Source organism: Gopherus evgoodei, chromosome 5 (assembly GCF_007399415.2).
Source record: "Gopherus evgoodei ecotype Sinaloan lineage chromosome 5, rGopEvg1_v1.p, whole genome shotgun sequence".
NCBI lineage: Eukaryota > Metazoa > Chordata > Testudines > Testudinidae > Gopherus > Gopherus evgoodei.
Genome location: NC_044326.1, coordinates 45353631 through 45374612, shown reverse-complemented (window position 1 = coordinate 45374612; position 20982 = coordinate 45353631). Strand labels below are relative to the sequence as shown.

The window sequence follows — 20982 nt, the reverse complement described above, 5'->3', positions numbered from 1 at the left end:
TTTAAAAAGCCAGGAAATTCCCAGGTAAAAATTATATTGATATGGAGTTAAAGCTAAGAGTAGTGTGAGTAATGTAGGGTAAAAATAATTACTGGAATGTTTTAATTATTCCCCAATTAAGCATTACAAATCCAGGAAATTTAGAATTAATTTTAAATTAAAATATGTTTAGACATAGAAATGTACAGTTAGGGCACCTAAACAACCATAACTCTGTCCTGTAGTGACATCAGATTTCTTTCATTTTTCTTCCCCTAATGATTTTAAAAGTAATTTCAGTCTAATCTGGGACTACAAACACAATTATGCATTAATCATAACTGCATGCTTATTGCATGTTGTCAAAAGAAATGGAAGTTTAAGGCATTCAGAGAAATTGGAAAGTAGAATTGGGGTCAATACCATACATTAATTTAATATTCTGTAGAAGATATTTGAATGTTTTCTTTTTATTTATGAAATTGTCTATGGGTAATAGATCTACCTATTAAGCAATGCAAGGAAATCAGCTTTATTTTTGTCCATGATTTGTTCTGTGAAAAAAGAATTCTACAATACTTTTAGCTTTTGATACTCCTGAGTCACATGGCTGTTTTTCCACACCTTGTATAAATGTTGCTACAAGACACATTCTGTATGTCAGAAAGTCTGCATATTTTAAGCAGTAGTGCAACTTTTCTCACAGGAAACATTATCAAAGGCCTTATGAAGATAGGTGATGCTTATCCAGTAGTTTGCAGTATATTTTTAAAATTCTTCTCTCTGATCTAGATCTTCACTGAAGTAATTATGTTCTGCCTTCAGAGAATTCCCTAATTCTGCACATGATTATATTAATTGTCTGGCCATAGGTATGTAAATTAGAGGCAAACTAGCACAAAAATTGTATTTTATTCTCTTGCACAGAACATTTTATAATACTTCAAAATGTATGCAAAGCAACTGAACAATAATAGTTCTCTGTTACTACAGAATAACGGTACTGAAATTGGCCAGACTATTGTTATTTTAATAGAAGTTCTGCTCATGTGCGGAGAGCAGAAATTTTATATTTCTTGTGTATGTCCCATTGTGCTATGTGTTATAGGCTGGTTTACATGATATAAGATTCTACTTGCAGATCAGTTGTTTGTTTCAAAACTTTAGTATTCACACACTTACAAAGCAAATAACTTAAATAGGGCAACCCTGCAGAAAAAATGGGATAAAAATATATTTATACCTGAGCGTGAAGTATAGTGTTATTTCTATGTTGCTTCCAGCTTTATTTTTCCTTAATCAGTAAAGAAGTCTTAATAAATATAAATGTGATAAATCATTTCAAGAGTGCAAAGTAGTTAATCTTTTTTTTTTTTAAACTGAGCTCTTACATCAAGCTGCTCATTAATGGCGATTCACTGACTATTAACGTGGTATACACTGGGCCCACGTACATTCAGTTGCTCTGAAAATAGGAAAAAACACAGTATGATTTTGACTGTATAATGTGTAGCAGATCAATATATTTTTAAGTTTTTAATGTAAGTATATAATAGAAATTTGTTTTTTTGATAAAGTAAGATTTTTGAGTAATAAATTTTATATTGCTTTTCCCTTCTCTAGTGTATAATCTCTAGGGATGCTAAGATTGTCACTAAACTATGAAATAATGAGGCATTGTAAGTGTTGTAATGTTGTGCATTGGAGTGCATGTGTGTTGTCTGTCGTGTCCCCCTACCCCCAGTTCTTACAGTTGAAGGGATGCTATCAATTTGATTAAAAAACAAACTTTACAGATGTAAGGGTGTTTTGTCTCTCCTTTTGATTTTTATAGGGTTTCTTGTGTTAGGGAGGGACTGACTTCATATGCCCAGTAAACAAATGTAAAAGAATAGGGGTAAAATAGAGTGTTTTGCCAAGCCTTTGAGTTACAGGTGTTATTTGTAACAAGTCATAATTTTCAGACTAATGATTTTCATATAGACAGTATCCCTTTACATCAAAGTTAACAAAACTCTTTGTATGGTGTCTGGATAGGTTAAAAGTTTTTACTCACTTTTTAAAATTTTGCAAGATAGTCTCCTTTGGGCCTGAAATTTTTCAAGCCTAAACTCAGCTCAAAGGTAAACTTTGAAAATTCCAGCTTATCATGGAAACTGAGGGGTATAGTGCCTTTGCTAAATTTGAAAATATTTTGACTATAGAATTATAATAATTTGGAACATGCCCTGTAGAAAAATCCTTGCTGGTTTACAAGGTTGAAAATTATCCCTCTGCAGAAGACTTGTAGAAGACTGATCATCTTCACAAGGGTGAATTTTCACCACAAGGGTGCACTTGAAAATTAAGTGCTCAAAACACAGCCTTAAGATTTTATGCTAGAACAGATTTCCACCTTATGGCTAATTTGGTGTTTGTTAGTTACCAAAGTGGGAAGAACATGAAATGGAAAAAAAATTAATCCAATATTAAGCATGGCAACTACACTCAATTACAAGTATGGCGAGTTCTTAATGAAGGAGTGAGGGGTGTTCAGCTTTCAGTTTAGTTCTGTTATGAAGTGTTCAAAATGTTTTTAGCATATTCTAAGTCTGGAGCTGTGTAATTAAATTAACATTATGGAGCTTTGGTCGTTTTGAGAATAAGTAGGTTGGTTTTATAAGATCCCTTTCTAAAAACATTTTTATTCATGGTTTTGGTTAAAAGAAAAAAAAATTAAAAGATACCTTTTAAAGTAAACTGTATCTCTTTTAAGTTTGATTTTTCTCCTTTCTTTATTCCAGAACCTTAACAAACAAGCATTTGATCTTGCAAAAGTCTTGTTGAAAAGGACTGTCCAGATTATTGAAGCATGTATCGCCAATGTATGTAACGTATGCGTTAATATACTCTCTATATAACTCCAGTTACCTACTAATTGTTTGTTTGAAGCAGTCAGTACTATAATAAGTACGTTTTGTAACACAATCACAAAATATTATCCTTATTTTCAAATTAAGGTAAATCTTTAAAAAAAAAAAAAAAAAGTTGCTATATATTAATCTCCATGTTAAAGAAACAGATCAGGAGTTTGATGCTTTTAGAAGCCTAATAAGTGAAGAAATCACTTAACTTTATGCAGGTAGGTCTAAAGTTAAGCATCTAACTCCACATTGTTAAAAATAAGTGGCCTGACTTTCATATGTACCAAGCACCCAAGACTTATATTTAAATCAAGGCGGTTGTAAATGCTCCATACCTTTTGGAAAATCTGATTTTTTTTAATTTAGTGCCTAGTTTTAGGCTTAAATGTATAAAACTATGTGACTTCTTTACTTATTTTAATATGCTGTACATGTTTAAGATATTGATGCTTCAGAAAAGTCTGGGGAAATGCAACATAGTTTAGGCAGTCTTTTTTTATTCTTAGTAGAAGTACTTTATTAGCACTTGCAGCATTTCCTGTGGGGTTGCTGACTTCCTGATTTCAGAAAACCAAACACCCTTGCCCCGCCCCTTCGTTGCTCACTGTCGCCCACCCTGGCTCACTTGCTCATTTTCACTGGGCTGGGGCAGGGGGTGGGTGGCAGGAGGAGGTGAGGGCTGCAGCTGGGAGTGCAGACTCTGGGGTGGGGCCGGGGATGAGGGTTTGGGGTGCAGGAAGAGGCTCTGGGCTGGGGCCAAGAGGTTCAGAGTACAGGATGGGGTGCAGGATGCAGACTTTGGGTATGGGAGGGGGGCTCGTGGCTAGGGCAAGGAGTTGGGGTGTGGGAGGGAGTGCACGGTGCTGGGGGGGTAGAGGGCTCAGGGCTGGGGCAGGAGGTTGGGGCATGGGCTGCCAGCATCATTTACCTCAGGTGGCTCCTGCAGCGGCTGCCATGTCCCTGCAGACCCCTAGGTGCTGAGGCAGCCAGAGGGGCTCTCCATGCTTCCCCTGCCCCGAGTGCTGGCTCCGCAGCTCCCATTGGCTGGGAACTGCAGAGTCAGTGCTCAGGGCGAGGGCAGCGTATGGAGCCTGTGGTCACCCTGCCAGCTGGTTCAAGGAACCGCGTAGAGCCAGGGCAGCAGGGAGCCTGCCTGAGCCCCACTGCGCCACTGACTGGACTTTAAATTGCCCGGTCAACAGTGCTGACTGGAGCTGCTTTTCGATCGGGTATTCTGGTAGAAAACCAGATGCCTGGTAACCCTAATTTCCCCCCTTCTGAGTGTTTTACAAATATTGATTAATCCTGTAGCAGCACTGTGAGGTATGTAAGCATTAGCCCCATTTTACAGATGTAGAACCCACGGCAGACAAATTAAATGATTTATATCTATTTTTTTCTGATTAGTTATGGTTTAATCTAAAACAGTTAACCTTATTATATACATACTAAATAGAATTATGTAATCAGTATTACCAACCCCAAACATATTAAAGAAAAAAAAATAAAAAAATTTGGGCTCTTTTTATTTGTGTCTTGGTTTTTAAGCACTTAGGGTTCAAGTTTCCTTCCCCTCCCCAAGCAGTCAGGAGGGCTAGAAATTTAAAAACAAAATTCTTACATGACCTGACTCCAGGAGGTGGAGTTTAAGAAAAACACCAAATATCACAAGACCCACAATAAACTCATGAGTGTTGACAACACTATAACCCCATGCAATTCTTTAAGAATAAGTAGAGGCTGATAAAGTCCTTTGGCTTCTTTCAATATATTAGAGTACTTTTGCATGATTGTCTATGAAAATTAGAAAGGAAAAAAAATTGACTACATCAGATCTTTCCTTAACCTTTTTAAATGAAATTTTGATGGATGATCATGAATTTTAAGTTATCAATTATTTAGCTGCATATTGATTTTTAATTTTATTAGGTAATGGAATGTTATGGTTGTTTTATCATAGGTATTTGCTTTTAATGTACCAAATTCTCATGAATTAATTAATTAATTGTGTAAGTCAGATAAATTAAATTGTAATACAAATATTGATTTTTTGTAGACTTTCTGGACCCAAAACTGTACAATTGCAGGCAAATGCCTATTGATTTAATAATGGGAACATTATTGGTCCCATTGTGTTAGAATTAGTGTATGTAGTACACGATCAGTAGAATACTTTTAAAAAACATAAAACTTCAATACTTGCATGAATGGGAAAAGTCTGCAAAGAGTAACAGCATTTTTGTTTCTTTGTGCTTGTATGTGTTTTAGTTTTTTAACCAGGTTCTGGTACTGGGAAAGTCTTCAGTAAGTGACTTGTCAGAACACGTATTTGATCTGATACAGGAGCTGTTTGCCATAGATCCTCACTTATTGCTATCTGTCATGCCACAGCTTGAGTTCAAACTGAAGGTAAGATACAGTCAGGTTCTTGAATTCAGTACAAGAAAATGAGGAGTATGACATTGGGCGCCACAGATTTAAGAACTATTTCATTATTTCAGTTGATAACTTGAACACCAGTGCTCTTACACTTTGCATTATACTGCTGTTATTTTAATTTGATCAAATAGAATTATGAACAGACTTGTTAAAATGGAAAACCTTAAAGTCTTTCTTTAAACAAACAAAAAAATAAAACCCACATTATTTTCTTCTGTGTATACTGTAATAACAATAATGATGAACTCGCTTGGTATTGATGTCAATGTCATAAGTACTTGTTTTTGGGGTTCTTTTTTAAGTGTTGGTCCCTGTGTGTATTTCATTGTGGGTGAAATGCTCATTGCACTTCAGACCAGAAGATTCTTGCTAGTGGTGTCTGTTGCTCCATGCCTGTGCTCTTGCTCCCCTCATGTTCTGATTAGAGAGTATAAGGGATGGGACAGACTTTGAGGAGACTTCCTCAAGCTCTGAGGCTCCGGCTAGTTGGAGAGTCATGGATATAGAGGCTCATGGTTGGGAGGGGGCAGACAGAGGATAGACACTCCTGTCTCTAGGTGACTTCAAGGGGACTCTCTCTCCCTCAAGCAGGCCTATGGGAGGAAGTGGGTGTAGGGGCTCATGGATTGGGGGGCATGCAGCTTGTGGCTGGGAAGCACCTGAGAGGGATTAAGTGGGGGTAACAGGAATGACCAGTGGCCTGTTTTTCTGTGCCTTGGAGGTGGCAACTCTATTTATAACTTTTAATATAAATTGAGGATCTTGTTATTGCCTTGTGCGGAGTAATGGGATGATCTAAAAATGGTCATTTGTACTGTTAAATCTGCCACCTCTCAGAGCCTGAGTGGTTCCATTAACAGAGGTGAGCCCAAAGGGAATTGTGGCATGAAAAAGTTTGGGAACCACTGAGTTAGATTTTGGGCAACCCTCTTCCCCACCTCCGGGGATCCCTCCCTTCCTAGTTTGGGACTCCAGTTACGCCTAGGATTCTGGGCTTCAAGAATCGTGTCTCCTGCCCCGGTTAGTGGTGTCCACCAAAGGTGCCTCTAGTGCCTTGAAATAGCTCTTATGGCCTCTAAATGCAGTACCTGTTGCTCCTTCGTGCCCTGAACCCATCAAGCATGGGAGTTTAGATTTAGGAAACACCACCTGGAGCATGTGGACCCCTTCGACATAGTCTGTGGACCCCCTGGGTTCAGTGGACCCCCAGTTGAAAACCACTGCCCTACACCCTTGAGATCAGATGACTCTTAGGATCCAGTGCTGGGAAGCTCGAAAGCTCATTGAGGTTGTGGCACCAACTCACAGACTTCAAAGACTGAGATCATCTCCACTTCGGCACCATTGGCAGAAGCAGGCCCATTGTTAACGTGCAAATAGAGGCATGAGCCTAGACCAATATGCCTCCATTACTGGTGAAGGACAGATGACCATCCCATATACCATCAGCATTGACAAGAGAGAGAACTCCACATAGTACCACTGTGGAGGACATCACCATCCTGCCAGATCTGGAATCTCCCATCTTATCAGAACCAGTTTTTATAAGGGAAATCCAGACACTGTCAGTCCACAAAGGTCATGAAAGAAGCCAGTCTCCTACTCCCTCTACCAGTCAGGCTATTTCCTCATTGATGATTCTGACAGCACCACCTTTGAGATGGAGCCCACATTTTGTTCATCGGGCTGTTCTGATATGAAAGAAGGACTGTCATCATTGGCTTCAGCTGGGGTAAGCAGACACTAGCACTGAACCATCTAAGAACTTACTCTTTTATAGCTTATCTATTGGACCCTACAAGGCTATAGTCATTGCTTTGTGAATTCCTTTTTTTGCTAAAACTATTTATAACCACCCCATATAATTGTGGCCTCTTCGCAAAGATTTTTCTCCTATCTTATCAGTTACCTTGCAGGTCCAGTTTTTCAATTAAATCCAGTGTTTTCAGTTTAGCATGCCATCTTTCAGGGCCTTTCCATGATTGCTAAACACATTTTATACAAACTGCAAAGCATATATCTTCTTTAGCCAAACTAATTTAATTCTTTTTATAATCCTACACCATGATAGGTGCAAACCACTATCTGTACAAAGTGCTTCCCTTTGGTCTGGCAGCAGCACCTAGAATGTTCACAAAAGTGCTTTCAGTAATGGCAGCACACTTCTGGTGCAACAGTTCTATAGTCTGTCCATACATAGATTATTGACTTCTGATGGGAAAGTCTCATTGGGAGGTGCATGAACATGCAAGTCCAGGATGCATGCATCTTCTGAAACTGAGAGCAGTCTGAAAGGCCTGCAAGCGGTGCAATATTATTCGTTCATACCCACGTATTCAGGTGCTGTCAGACAATATGACAAATGTGTTACATGTAAACAAGCAAGGGGGATCAAGATCTACCCCACTTGGCATAGTGGCCTGTGGAGCTGGTGTTGTTTTTCATCGGATTACCTTATTAGTAGTTCATCTTCTGGGAATACAGAATACCCTAGCGGACAGTGTCAACAGATAATTCTCCATGGAACATGAATGGGAGATCCACAGCTCAGTAGTGAAAGACATATTCCTGCAATGGGGATATCTCCATCTCTGAATCTGTTTGCATTACAGAACTAGAAGTGCACAGTGTACTGTTCCAGGGAACACACAGTCAGAAATCCGAGGGATGAGAAATTTGATATAAGCCATTTTCCCACTCTCGTTCTTATCTCAAATTCTCAGGAAAACCTGGCAGGACAAAATAGTGATTATCCTCATCACTTCCAAGTGCCCAAGACAGTTCTGGTTCCCCCTCCTTCTCTGTCTTTCATCCTGTCCACCAGTCTTTCTCAGACCATCTCTCACAGGACAAGGGCAAGATTAAGCATCCAAATCTGAAGCCACCCACGACTTAGTGGATGGGTGTCAAACTTATAACAGAAATAGCCAACAGCTGTTAAAGCCATGGTTAACAACAACAGGAAGGAATCCACCAGAAGGTATCACTTAGCTGAGTGGAAAAGATTATCTATTTGGGCTCAGTGTCACCAAATATCTTCAGAGGAAATGGACATTCCCACTATTTTAGACTGACTATTCACCTAAAAAACCTCTCTACTTTCCCTTAGCTCCCTGAAAGGCTTGCTCAGAACCTTCCCTCCAGTAACTAGACCTGCTCTGACATGAGATTTCAACTTGGTCCTTTCAGCTCTAACTAAGCTACCATTTGAAGCATTAGCAACTTGCTTACTTTCCCATTTATCTATGAAGGTATCCTTCTTGGTGGCCATCACTTTGGCTAGAAGGCTAGGCGAACCTCTGGCCCTAGTGGCCTATGCACTAAGTACCATTTTCCATATGGATAAGGTTTCATGGAGACTGCACCTTAAGTTCATCACCAGTGTAATCTTGGACTTCTATATGAATCAGACTGTATGCTTACTTTTGTTTTTTTCTGAGCCTCAGACCACCAATGAGAAGCAGATATAGACATGCATTGGGCGTTGGCTTTCTGTCTTCAGAGAACAAAAGCCTTTAGGAGATCACCTAGGCTATTTGTGGTTCTGGCAGAATGCATGAAAGGACAAGAGTTACCTGAGTGGATTTTGGGCTGCATCTTGCTCTGTTACCGGACATCTGATACACTCTGTACAGTGGAGGAGCAAGCCATTCCTCCAGAGCAAAAGCCACTTTGGTAGCTTTGCTTCAGGAGGTGCCTCACCTTGACATATATAAAACAGCCATGTGGCGTTCTATTCAGACTTTCACAAGACAGTGCCCTGCTGCAAGGCTCCTCAGTTGATGCATCCTTTGGCTCCTGTAGTCATCTATCCTCCATCATGAGTATTACTTGTCAGTCACCCACATAGGGACCAGTACTAGAAGAAGAAAGAAAAGTTACTTACCTTGTAGTAACTGGAGTTGTTAGAGATGTGTATTTCTTATCTGTATTCCACTACCTGCTCTCCTTCCCCTTCTGCTTCGGATCATAGACTTAATTCGCAGTAGAGAATGAACTGGAGAAGTGGTTGGTCCACACTACCCCTTCTGCTTGTGGATTGGAGCGTGAGGAGAGGAAGAGCACAGGTACAGACCAAAGGATTGTGCTAGCAAGAATCTTCCTGCATTAGGGTCATAGAACGCATGTGTACCCAGAGTGGAATACAGATAGGGACTGCATATCTTAAACAACTCATTACTATAAGGTAAGTAACTATAATAGTCTAGCTAGTTAATACTAATTTTTTTGTTTTATCTAACTGAGCATAAGAAGACTTTTTCAAGAGCAGTATACAAAATTTTCTGTTAACTGGATAGGTAGGGAATTTGCTCTTTGTGAGCAAGGACTTTTCATTTAGCATAGTCAGTAAGAAGTTGCAGTTTAACTTTACTATGTGGAGGAAAAGAGTGTGGAGAAAGTGGGCTGATAAGTAGACAAAGGCTAGGGGAAACTGATATAAAGTATATGGTATGTTAACAAAACTTTTGTAGCAGGGTAAGTATATCTAAGGGCTTGTCTACGTCAGAAAGTTGCAGCGCTGGTGAGGGAGTTGCAGCGCTGCAACTTTGAAGGTGTACACATCTGCAGCGCATCACCAGCGCTGCAACTCCCTGTTTGCAGCGCTGGCCGTACTCCCGTTTTGTCTCGGGTGTAGAGGATCCAGCGCTGGTAATCCAATGTAGACACTTACCAGCGCTTTTCTTGACCTCCGTGGAAGGAGGAAGCCTCTGGTAATCAAGCTGGTCTCCTTTCCCGGTTTGCTCTCTCGTTCCCGGAACCCCGAGCAAGCAGGTCTCCTTCCCTGCGGTTTGCAGGGGGGTTCGGGGAACGCGAGAGCAAACCGCAGCGAAGCTGGTCTCCTTTCCCGGTTTGCTCTCTCATTCCCAGAACCCCGAGCAAGCAGGTCTCCTTCCCTGCGGTTTGCAGGGTGGCTCCGGGAACGCGAGAGCAAACCGCGGCGAAGCTGGTCTCCTTTCCCGGTTTGCTCTCTCGTTCCCCGAACCCCGAGCAAGCAGGTCTCCTTCCCTGCGGTTTGCAGGGTGGCTCCAGGAACGCGAGAGCAAACCGCGGCGAAGCTGGTCTCCTTTCCCGGTTTGCTCTCTCGTTCCCCGAACCCCGAGCAAGCAGGTCTCCTTCCCTGCGGTTTGCAGGGTGGCTCCGGGAACGCGAGAGCAAACCGCGGCGAAGCTGGTCTCCTTTCCCGGTTTGCTCTCTCATTCCCCGAACCCCGAGCAAGCAGGTCTCCTTCCCTGCGGTTTGCAGGGTGGCTCCAGGAACGCGAGAGCAAACCGCGGCGAAGCTGGTCTCCTTTCCCGGTTTGCTCTCTCGTTCCCCGAACCCCGAGCAAGCAGGTCTCCTTCCCTGCGGTTTGCAGGGTGGCTCCGGGAACGCGAGAGCAAACCGCGGCGAAGCTGGTCTCCTTTCCCGGTTTGCTCTCGCGTTCCCGGAACCCCCCTTGAAGCCGCCCAACAGCGCTGCAGTGTGGCCACATCTAACACCACTTGCAGCGCTGGTTGCTGTAAGTGTGGCCACTCTGCAGCGCTGGCCCTATACAGCTGTACTAATACAGCTGTAACAACCAGCGCTGCAAAATTTTAGATGTAGACATGGCCTAAGTTACTTATCTGTCTTATAACCAGTTAGAAAGTTACCTAACTTATCATGAAAATCCTGAGTAGCAGCTGGGGAATAGCTTTATTTATCCTGTTTTTTTAGTTGTTAACATAAAATTTGTCTGTGTTGAAATTGTGAGCACCTTAGGGTAGGTGGTGTGGTTTCTTTTATGTGTTTGGAAAGCACCTACCCCATTGTTGGTACAACTAGAAATAAACATTAAATAATGATTGTCAGAGAATAAGCAGTGAGCTTCTAATGATTTTCAATAGGATTTTGGTATCTAACTTCCCTTTGAAAATTGCAGCCTAAATATCTCCCGCTTTGATAATAAACATCTGTTTCATGTCAACATTTTTAACTTAATAAATGTCTCCAAACTTTCCCACATTATATTTTTTAAAATACATTTTAAAATAAAAATAAACTACATCATTGACTGTAAAAAGGACATTTAAAATTACTGCATGTGTATTTTTCTTTCTAACTGAAAGATTACTTGTTTGGAAGTGGACAGCTATCCATCCAGTGACTTTTGTATGTTGGTTTCATAGGTAACAGTATGTTTACTGTCATTTTTGTCTGATGATCCTAATGTTATGTGACTAGAGTTAAAGAAAATCAGAGTACCATTATGGAGCAAAGATACAATCTTTTTTTTTGCTTGAAAAACAAATTTCAATTTCAGATAATTGAAAACCACCTTGCTTGCTTTATGGCTACCATCCATATGGCTGAAGCTGACTGGATGAGACTCTCCAGAGCGTTAGTGGAGCTGTATAATCTGTCAAATTTTGCTATTGAGTAATACCAGTCTAAAAGTGCAGGTTTAAAAAAAAAAAGTGCTTAAAAATGTAATATACTACTTTTAGAAAAAATTTACAGATTTGTTGAATTTTTTTAATGTTCTCTATCAGTTATCTGTTTACTGGTTTTTGTCGCTGATTCAGGAAGGTACTTAAGCACATGCCTTATTTTGTGCATGTAAGGAGTCCTTTTGAAGTAATTAGGACTACTCATTCTTAAAGTTAGGCATATGCTGAAGTATCTTACTGAAGTGTGATCTTTCTGAGTATATTACTCACACTGATATAAATAGTCATTGTGTAGGACATATTCAGAGATGTCTGGATTCCAGCTATATGATAAGCCTATAACAGTAATTCATTACTACAATCTATATTATTAAAATCTTCATAAAGTACAAAATAACCAAGTGATATTAACAATGAAAAACAGATTAGTTCCTAATTTTAACACTGTTAAATGAAATTTAAGGAGTTGGAGGTTATCAGAAATTTTATTTAATTAAAATAAATATTTTAACACGGTAACTCGTGCGGAGACGGAAGAGTGAGGGGAAAGAGGAATTCTGTATTGTAACCAATACAAATATGAGAAGTCATAATTTTCTTTATAGCTGCATTTGAACATTTAATGATTTAATGTTTTATCTATTTCTTTTTGGTTTTTAGAGTAATGATGGAGAAGAGCGTTTGGCTGTTGTTCGACTTCTAGCTAAACTATTTGGCTCTAAAGATTCTGATCTGGCAACACAAAATCGTCCTCTTTGGCAATGCTTTCTTGGACGGTGAGAAAACATACAGACCGACTTCAGAATTTGTATTCTTTACAATTGCTAAGTATTCCTAATAGTGCTATTAATAAGAAACACTTTTTTCCAGCATTTCTCTGTTTTCAAAAGCTATAGTTAATTTGTTTTTTATTTGGGCGGGAAGATTTGTTCGTACAGATGCAACACTTCTCTTTTATATCGGATTCCCCCAGACACTTTAAACAGCTACCATGTGAATCACTAACAGGCATAGGCCTGTTGCAGTCAGAATAGGGCTTAAAACTGGGAGACTGGGGGTATGGCTACATTTGGAATTTCAAAGCGCTGCCCCGGCAGCGTTCCCGCTTTGAAGTGTGCGTGTAGTCGGAGCGGCAGCGCTGGGAGAGAGCTCTCCTAGCGCTGCATGTAAACCACATCCCTTACGGGTGTAGCGTGCCAGCGCTGCTGCCCTGATTACACTGACGCTTTACAGCGCTGTATCTTGCAGCACTCAGGGGGGTGGTTTTTCACACCCCAGTTGCAGCGCTGTAAAGTGTGAGTGTAGCCAAGGCCTCAGGCAAAGTCCTCACCGAGACCCTAACTGACTAACAACAGTTTAGTTAAGTACCTGTTAAGTACTGTCTACAAACAAAACTATTTACAGCTGGAACACACAGTTCAGAGTAGGAGCAAAAAAATGCTGACCACTTGCGAAGCAAGGGAAAGAGGTACTCCGACTGTCCACTAAGGAACTGGGAGGGCGTAGGGCCGGCAGCACCTGATATACTGATGCATGAATGCAGCACTCCATAGGGTTCCACAGCTGTCCCTACAGATTCTACTTAGGCAAAAGTCTCCAACAACTGTGCATGTGGGCACGCACACACCTAGAAGGAATCAACATGAGCAAACGCATGAAGAAGAACAGATGCTTTCAGAGAACTAGCCACAATGATTCCCAGGTCTCTTTCTTGAGTGGTAACAGCTAATTTAGACCCATTATTTTGTATGTATAGTTGGAATTATGTTTTCCAACATGCATTACTTTGCATTTATCAACACTGAATTTCATCTGCCATTTTATTATCCAGTCACCCAGTTTTGTGAAATCCATTTGTAACTTTTCACAGTCTGCTTTGGACTTAATGATCTTGTCATTTTGTAATGTCTGTAAAATTTGACACCTCACTATTTACCCCTCTTTCCAGATTATATATGACTATATGTTGAACAGCACTGGTCCCAGTACTGCTCCCTGGAGAACATGGCTATTAACTTCTCTCCATTCTGAAAACTGACCATTTATTCCTATCCTTTGTTTCCTGTCTTTTAACCAGTTACTAATCCAAGACAGGACCTTCCCTATTATCCTATGACAGCTTAGTATGTTTAAGATCCTTTAGTTAGGGACTTTGCAAAGGCTTTCTGAAAGTTCAAATACAATACGTAACTTTCATTCCAGAGAATGCAAAATTCCCTTGAGGGCCCTCCTCTTGGAGACCGCTCTTTGTCCAGCCTCAGAGCCAGCCCGGATGGATTCAATGCCCAGTACTTCAGCCTCGATGCGCAGCACACTCCTGCTACTGGTCCTGTCCCACCACTGGTCCCCTTCGCTGGTATCTAAGAAGAAGGCTAAGAAGAGGACATGACACTGAGCAAGCCAGATCAAGGGGCATTGGGCAAAGCAACCTGCTCAGGCTGCCTGCCCGCACCAGAGCAGCACCAGGGCTCTCTCCCAGGGAATATTACCCTTCCCCAGGGACCCGTCACCGACTCTGGGGAGTGGTAGGGGACCCAGGCTGATGGTGCAGGTGACACGCTCTCTCAACTTCTGGTGACTGGAGAGCAAGAAGCACTCTCACCGCAACTGGTGCTGCGTGCGGTGATGGAACCTGCTACAGCTCCCTGTGAGGACAAGCCTGCCATGAGAGCCTTGCACAAGGCAAGCGAGCACCGTTGGTGTCTGGAACCAAGGCAGAGCCCCGTGTTGCCATGCCTTTGGTCTCTGCATCAGCACAGGTCACCAGTTCACTGTTACGGGTCGTTCACGCTGTGCTCCCAGTCTTCACCCTTGCGCAGGGACTCGCCCAGAAAGACACCGCTCATCCCACAGTCACATCCAGTTGTTTTCGTGCCGACGGTCAATGTCACTAAGACTTCGGGATGCTCCCCAGCTTAGCACTGCTCCCCCTATTCCTGGAACTGGTCAGACCATTCCCAGCACTGGTCACCTGCGGCGACAGTTAGCCGCCAAACCTAGGCCTTGATGCCCCTGCCCTGGTCATCGGAGGAGGAGGAGGAATTCTCCAGCACAAAGAGGGAGTTTAGCCCCTCGACTAGGCAGCAGCACGACTGGGCTCCAGAGGGTGCATCTGCTGTGGCAATGTCTACCTGGCATCAGGACCAGTGACCGACACAATGGCGCTGTTGGAACGCCTGGGGCATACCTGTCATGCCATGGCCCCAGTCCCACCAGTCCTCTGTCACCACAGTGGTGAAAGCAAGGTTGGTACCGGGGCACCAGGCTCGGTGCAGGATGTGCCAGTGGGCATGGTGGTGGAGGAACCAGCGTCCACCCTGAGACCTCCCTCCCTGGTGAGTGACAATGCCCCAAGCTCTCCCCCGGTGGTCCAGTCATCCTCCTCCTCTCCAGACAAGGCAGTGGGGGGGCCCTCCATGGCTAGTCCACTGGATGACTTCAGGGAACATCAGGCACTGCTCTGCCAGGTGGCCACTAACTTGGAGCTCAAAGCGGAGGAAATGGCAGAGCCGGTGGGCATATTGTTCAACCTGCTCTCGGCGTCCACCCCAGCAAGGATCATGTTCCTGGTGCATGAGGGGGTCCTAAATATTGCCCCGTTTTCCATCTCGCCCATTTCCAAGAGAGCGGAAAAGAAGTATTTTGTCCCCGCTAAGAGATTTGAATACTTACACACCCACCCACCCTCGTGGTCGTCAATCATATCGGCAGACAATGAAAAGGAACAACGGACTGGCCAATTCCACCCCCAAGAATAAAGAGACCAAGAGATTGAACCTGTTTGGATGCCACATTTATTCCATGGCCAGTCTCCAGTTTCGAGTGGTGAACCATCAGGCCTTCTTGGGGTGTTACAATTATAACTTGTGGGATTCTCCCCTTAACTTTATGGACTCTGTGTCCCAGGAGGCGGCCCAGGAATTTGGGGTTCTGGTGGAGGAAGGTACCGTGGCAGCTCAATGCTCCCTCCAAATGGCCTGGGCGGCCAATTCAGCTACCAGAGTGGTCGCCTCAGTGGCCGTCATCTCGCGCAGTTCCAGGCTTCAGACTGTCAGCCTGACCCAGCAGATGCAGGCCTCTATTCAGGACCTCCCGTTAGACAGGGCTGTTTTCTGACCAAATGGATGCAAGACTGCATGGCCTAAAGGAAACCCATGCTACACTCCGTTCAATGGGGATGCATACACCTCAGCCTGCACAGCAGCTGTTCTGGCCTCGCCTGCCACCAAGGCAGTGGCAGCCTCGATAGGGGCTTGCGAGGAGAAGGGACACAGGGTTTAACTGCTGCCTCTCTTCATCCGCCAGCCCACTGGCGTAGACTGTGTCAGCAAAACGCCATGAGAACTAGAAGCGCTCATTTTGGGGATGCACTCGGGAATGACACACCTGTCATCTCTCTGGATCTGTTCTGAACCACCTCCACCCCCCTCCGTTCGGCCTGATCGAGGGTCATCTTGGACTGTTGGATGTTAGATGTAGTGTCATCAGGCTACACCTTCTGGTTTATGGCTACCCTTCCCTCTCATCCCACCTCTTCCCCGTCCTCTTCAGGGACCCTTCTCATGAGCAACTCCTCATTCAGGACAACCTATTGCAGCTGGGGATGGTGGAGGAGGGGATGTTCCTCAGGAAATGAGGGGGTAAGGGGTCTACTCCCACTGTTTCCTAATCCAAAAGGTGGAAGGGAGCTCGCATCTCATTCTGGACCTGCGATGACTCTACAAATACCTCAAGAAGTTGAAGTTTCGCAAGGTATCCCTGGCCTCCATCCCCTCCCAGATCTGGGTGACTGGTACACCAAAAGATGCTTGTTTCCATACCTCTGTTTTCCCAGGACACAGGCATTCCTATGCTTCATGGTGGGCAAGTGCCATTTTCAATTTATGGCGGTCCCCTTTGGCCTGTCCTCAGCCCACAGAGTCTTTACAAAATGCATGGCCCCTATAGCTGCTTACCTAAGACACTTGGGGGTCCCGGTCTACCCTTATCTCGACGATTGGCTCATCAAGGGCAGATCACAGGATCACGTGCAGAGCAGCCATGATCTGGTGCGTGCTACATGCCGTGACCAAAGCCTGTTAGTAAACAAGAAGTCAAACCTCGTATCTGTGCAATAGATAGAATTCATCAAAAGTAGTTCTCAACTCCACAGGGCCAACAGCATTCTTCCCAGAGTCCCATTTCCGAGTCATGTCGGAAGTAATCTCCCATGTGATGGATCATCTGCTCACCACCGCCTGCACCTGCCTAAAGTTGTTAGGTCACGTAGAGGCCTGCATATACGTGGTCTGCCACACCTGGCTTCACCTCCACCTGTTGCAAGGATGGTTGGCATTGATCTGCATCCCCAACAGACACAACCTGGACTTGGTAGTCAAGATGCTGGACTCCATCCGAGTATCCCGGGCGTGGTGGCTGGATCCTGCGCCGATCCTGCAGGGATTTCCCTTTGCGGCCCCATCCCTGTCGCTGACTCTGGTGTCTGATGCCTTGGACCTTGGATGAGGAGCCCACCTGGGAGAGCTCAGTACTCAAGATCTCTGGTAATGGGTCAACTGCTCCCTCCATTTAATTTTCAGGGAGTTCAGGGTGGTTTGCCTGGCCTGCCAGGCTTTTTGATCCCAGGTGCAAGGCAAGGTGATTCATGTTCTGACGGACAACACCACTGCAACGTTTTATATCAACAAGTAAGGTGGAGCTAGGCTCTCAGCCCTTTGCCAAAAAGCTCTCCAACTCTGGGATTTCTGTGTGCAGCATGTCATTCATCTTGTGGCAGCACACCTCCCCGGAGCCAGGAAAGTTTTGGTGGATCACCTCAGCAGGATCTTCTTGTCTTGCCATGAGTGGCCTCTCCACCCCAAGGTGGTCAACAAGATTTTGTGAAAGTGGGGGTCTTCCCAAGTGGACCTATTTGTGACTTGCCAGAACATGAAGTGCCATCGGTTCTGCTCATTGTGGGGGCTCAACAGGGATTCCCGCTCTGATGCCTTTCTGCTTCCATGGTGGGAGCTCTGTTGTACACTTTCCTGCTGGTACTGTTGCTCCACAGGGACCTCATGAAGGTTAAGCAGGACAGGGCCAAGGTCATACTCATCACCCTGGCTTGGCCTTGTCAGCATTGGTTCAGTATGCTCCTGGACCTGTCTGTATCGGCCCCGATGCCGCTGCTCCACTGGCGAGATCTCCTGTCACAGAATCAGGGCAGGCTTTTGTACCCAAACCTGGTGGTGTGGCACCTGACAGCTCGGTTGCTCCATGGTTGAATTCTGAGGAGCAGGAGTGCTCAACCTGAGTCCAGCAGGTCCTGCTGGGAAGCAGGAAGCCCTCCACTAGGGCCACTTATCTTGCCAAATGGAAAATTTTACATGCTGGGCTTTGACCTGAGGGATTAGGCTTGCGCAGGCTTTGCTGCAGCTGATCCTGGACTGCTTCATGCATCTTAAATTTCAGGGGTTGTTCCTTTCATCTGTTAAGGTTCACTTGGCTGCTGTAACAGCCTTTCACCCACCGTTCCAGGGAAGGTCGGTCTACATGCATGGCGTGACGGTCCGGTTCCTGAAGAGTCTGGAGCTACTAGCCTTGAGCGTGGGATCCTGTCGCTCCTGTTCTCTTCTTTTGCTCTCCTGGAAGGTGGTGGTGTTGGTGGCAATAACTTCTGCATGGAGGGTTTCCGAGATTAGGGCGCTTACCTCAGAACCGCTGTATATAGTGTTCTTCAAGGACAAGGTTCAGCTGCGGCCACACCCGGCTTTTCTACCCAGGGTGGTTTCCCAGTTTCACATGAGCCAGGACGTATTCTTGCCAGTCTCCTGTCCAAAACCTCAGAAGTCTGAGGAGGAGCATAGATTGCATTCTCTGGACATCAGGAGAGTGTTGGCCTTCTACATCAAGAGGACCAGGCCATTTCGTAAATTGACTCAGTTGTTTGTTGCTGTGGCAGATAGAATGAAGGGTTGTCTGGTGTCTGTCCAGAGAATTTCATCTTGGATCATCTCTTGTATCCATTTCTGCTATGATCAGGCAAAGGGGTGTGAAACAGTTTCCATATGAGGAGAGATTAAAAAGACTGGGAAAAGAGATGACAAAAGGGGATATGATAGAGGTCTATATAAAATCATGAATGGTGTGGAGAAAGTGACATAACACAAGAAACAGGGGTCACCCAGTAAAATTAATAGGCAGCAGTTTAAAACAAATAAAAGGAAGTACTTCTTCACACAACGTACAGTAAACCTGTGGAACTCATTGCCAGGGGATGTTGTGAAGGCCAAAACTGTACCTTGGTTTAAAAAAGAATTAGAAAAGTTCTTGGAGGATAGGTCCATTAATGACTATTAGCCAAGATGGTCAGCTGCATGCTCTGAGTGTTCCTAAGCCTCTGACTGCCAGATGCTAGGACTGGACAATGGGGGGGGGTTGGATCACCTATTCTGTTCATTCCCTTTTAAACATCTGGCATTCGACACTTTTAAAAGACAGGATATTGGAGTAATGGACTATTGGTCTGACCCAGTATGGTCATTCTTATGTTCTTATGATTTGCATTAAATAGAGTTTTAAAATAGGGAATCTTTGATCCATGTAAAATGTTTTAAAACAAAGATAATGAAACTGTAAAAATAATTGCCTTAAAACCAGGGATTGTGTGTTCAAAGATCCAAAAATATAAGAGCCTTGTTTATGATGGTGCATTAAGTTATACCTAAAAGCATCTTTTCAATTTATTTATTAAATACCTCCTATACAATACTTCACTCTCCCTAGACATTTGTATATGTTTTTGTTGGTTTTTTTTTTTGATTTTTTGCATGTCCACTACTTTTTGTTTTTTTAAAGTAAATAACAATTTTAAGTGCAACATTATATTAGAGGATTCTTATTTTCAACACTTCAAGGGTGTAATCGTGGCCCCATTTAAGTGTATTATTGCTATCCTGATACTTTTTGCCCCCTTCTTTTCCATGAGAAGCATTCTGAGCTTTACATTTTTTTAAACCTAATGGAGATTAAGACAAATTCTATTTTATGTATTATTATGTACTCTAAAATGATTTTTATGCAGTTGATGTAACAGTAACACATTCTCAACATACTTATGTGACGATGTAAAGAGAAACACTGATTTTTAAAGATAATCCAAAAACTTAACATGCTTCATTTTCCATCCCTCTAGATTTAATGATATCCATGTCCCTGTGAGATTAGAAAGTGTGAAATTTGCCAGTCATTGTTTAATGAACCATCCGGATTTAGCAAAAGACCTCACTGGTAAGATGCATAATTTAAAGTTTAAAATAATTTTTGGCTGAGGGAGGAAATTGTTTCAAGTACATAGCAATATGGTTCTGAAATATGTTAAGACCAGACTTGCCTGTGCTAGGTGGGGAGAACTAAGGCATTCATTTAAGTTAGATTTTCCTGTAGAAGGCAAGAGAGAGTTTTTTTAAAAGTAGGCATTTCTCACTGGGTATATTTGGATGCCAGCTTTATAGAACAAAGATGATCCAACTGAAATTATCCTATATATAATTAGTTTTAACCTAATCATCTCAAATTTTGATGAATCTTGGCCCTGACAGAGCAGGTTAACCATTGAGCATGTGAAATGGGATTTTCAGAAGTACTTAGCATTTCCCTAACTCTGCTTTCATTGATTTACAAAATCCCACCCATGATCTAAAGATTAAATTCCTCCTGCAGACCAGCATTACAGCCAGTTTTAAATTGTGAAAGTTGGAAAGTAGGGATAGAAGAACATAACACAAACAGCAGTTACATCCTTTGGCATATTTTAATATTTTTCAGCCCCCTTTGCCCCACCTGCCTTTTTTTTTTTTTAAATACCATAATCATATGGTATGTGCTCAGCATTCTCAGTCTCATTTTCAGTGGTGATGAGCACCAATAGATCCCACTGACTTCAGTAGGAACTAAATGCTCAGCACCACTGAAAGTCAGGACATTTTGAGTAATTGCTGAAGGTGATGTTTGAATAATTGCTGAAGGTGAATGAGATTTTTACGAAGTGGGCAAATAGGTCTATATTTTCTGTTTTTTAAAATGGTTCCCTTATTTTGGAAATGTGGAATAAAACATTATTGCTAAGACTCAATTTAGCCAGTAGTGTACGTTTTGCTGTTCAGACGTCTGTATTCTTCAGCAGGTCTTTTCTCGGGCTATATCCATCTTACAGGAACTGTAGTAGCATAGCTACAGTGCCATAGCTTTACCACTTTAATCTTGTGGTGTAG

At 43.0% G+C, this 20982-nt stretch overlaps 1 protein-coding gene across 4 annotated transcripts in view; it reads left to right on the top strand.

The window, feature by feature from the left end:
- PDS5A (PDS5 cohesin associated factor A) overlaps positions 1 to 20982 on the top strand; it is a 168606-nt gene that overhangs the window by 79160 nt on the left and 68464 nt on the right. For all 4 annotated transcript variants that reach the window (XM_030563924.1, XM_030563925.1, XM_030563927.1 and 1 more), the window contains 4 exons: positions 2763 to 2843; positions 5151 to 5291; positions 12392 to 12507; positions 19905 to 19999. In XM_030563924.1, coding sequence (XP_030419784.1) covers positions 2763 to 2843; positions 5151 to 5291; positions 12392 to 12507; positions 19905 to 19999 — 433 coding nt within the window. The remainder of the gene's footprint in view (positions 1 to 2762; positions 2844 to 5150; positions 5292 to 12391; positions 12508 to 19904; positions 20000 to 20982) is intronic.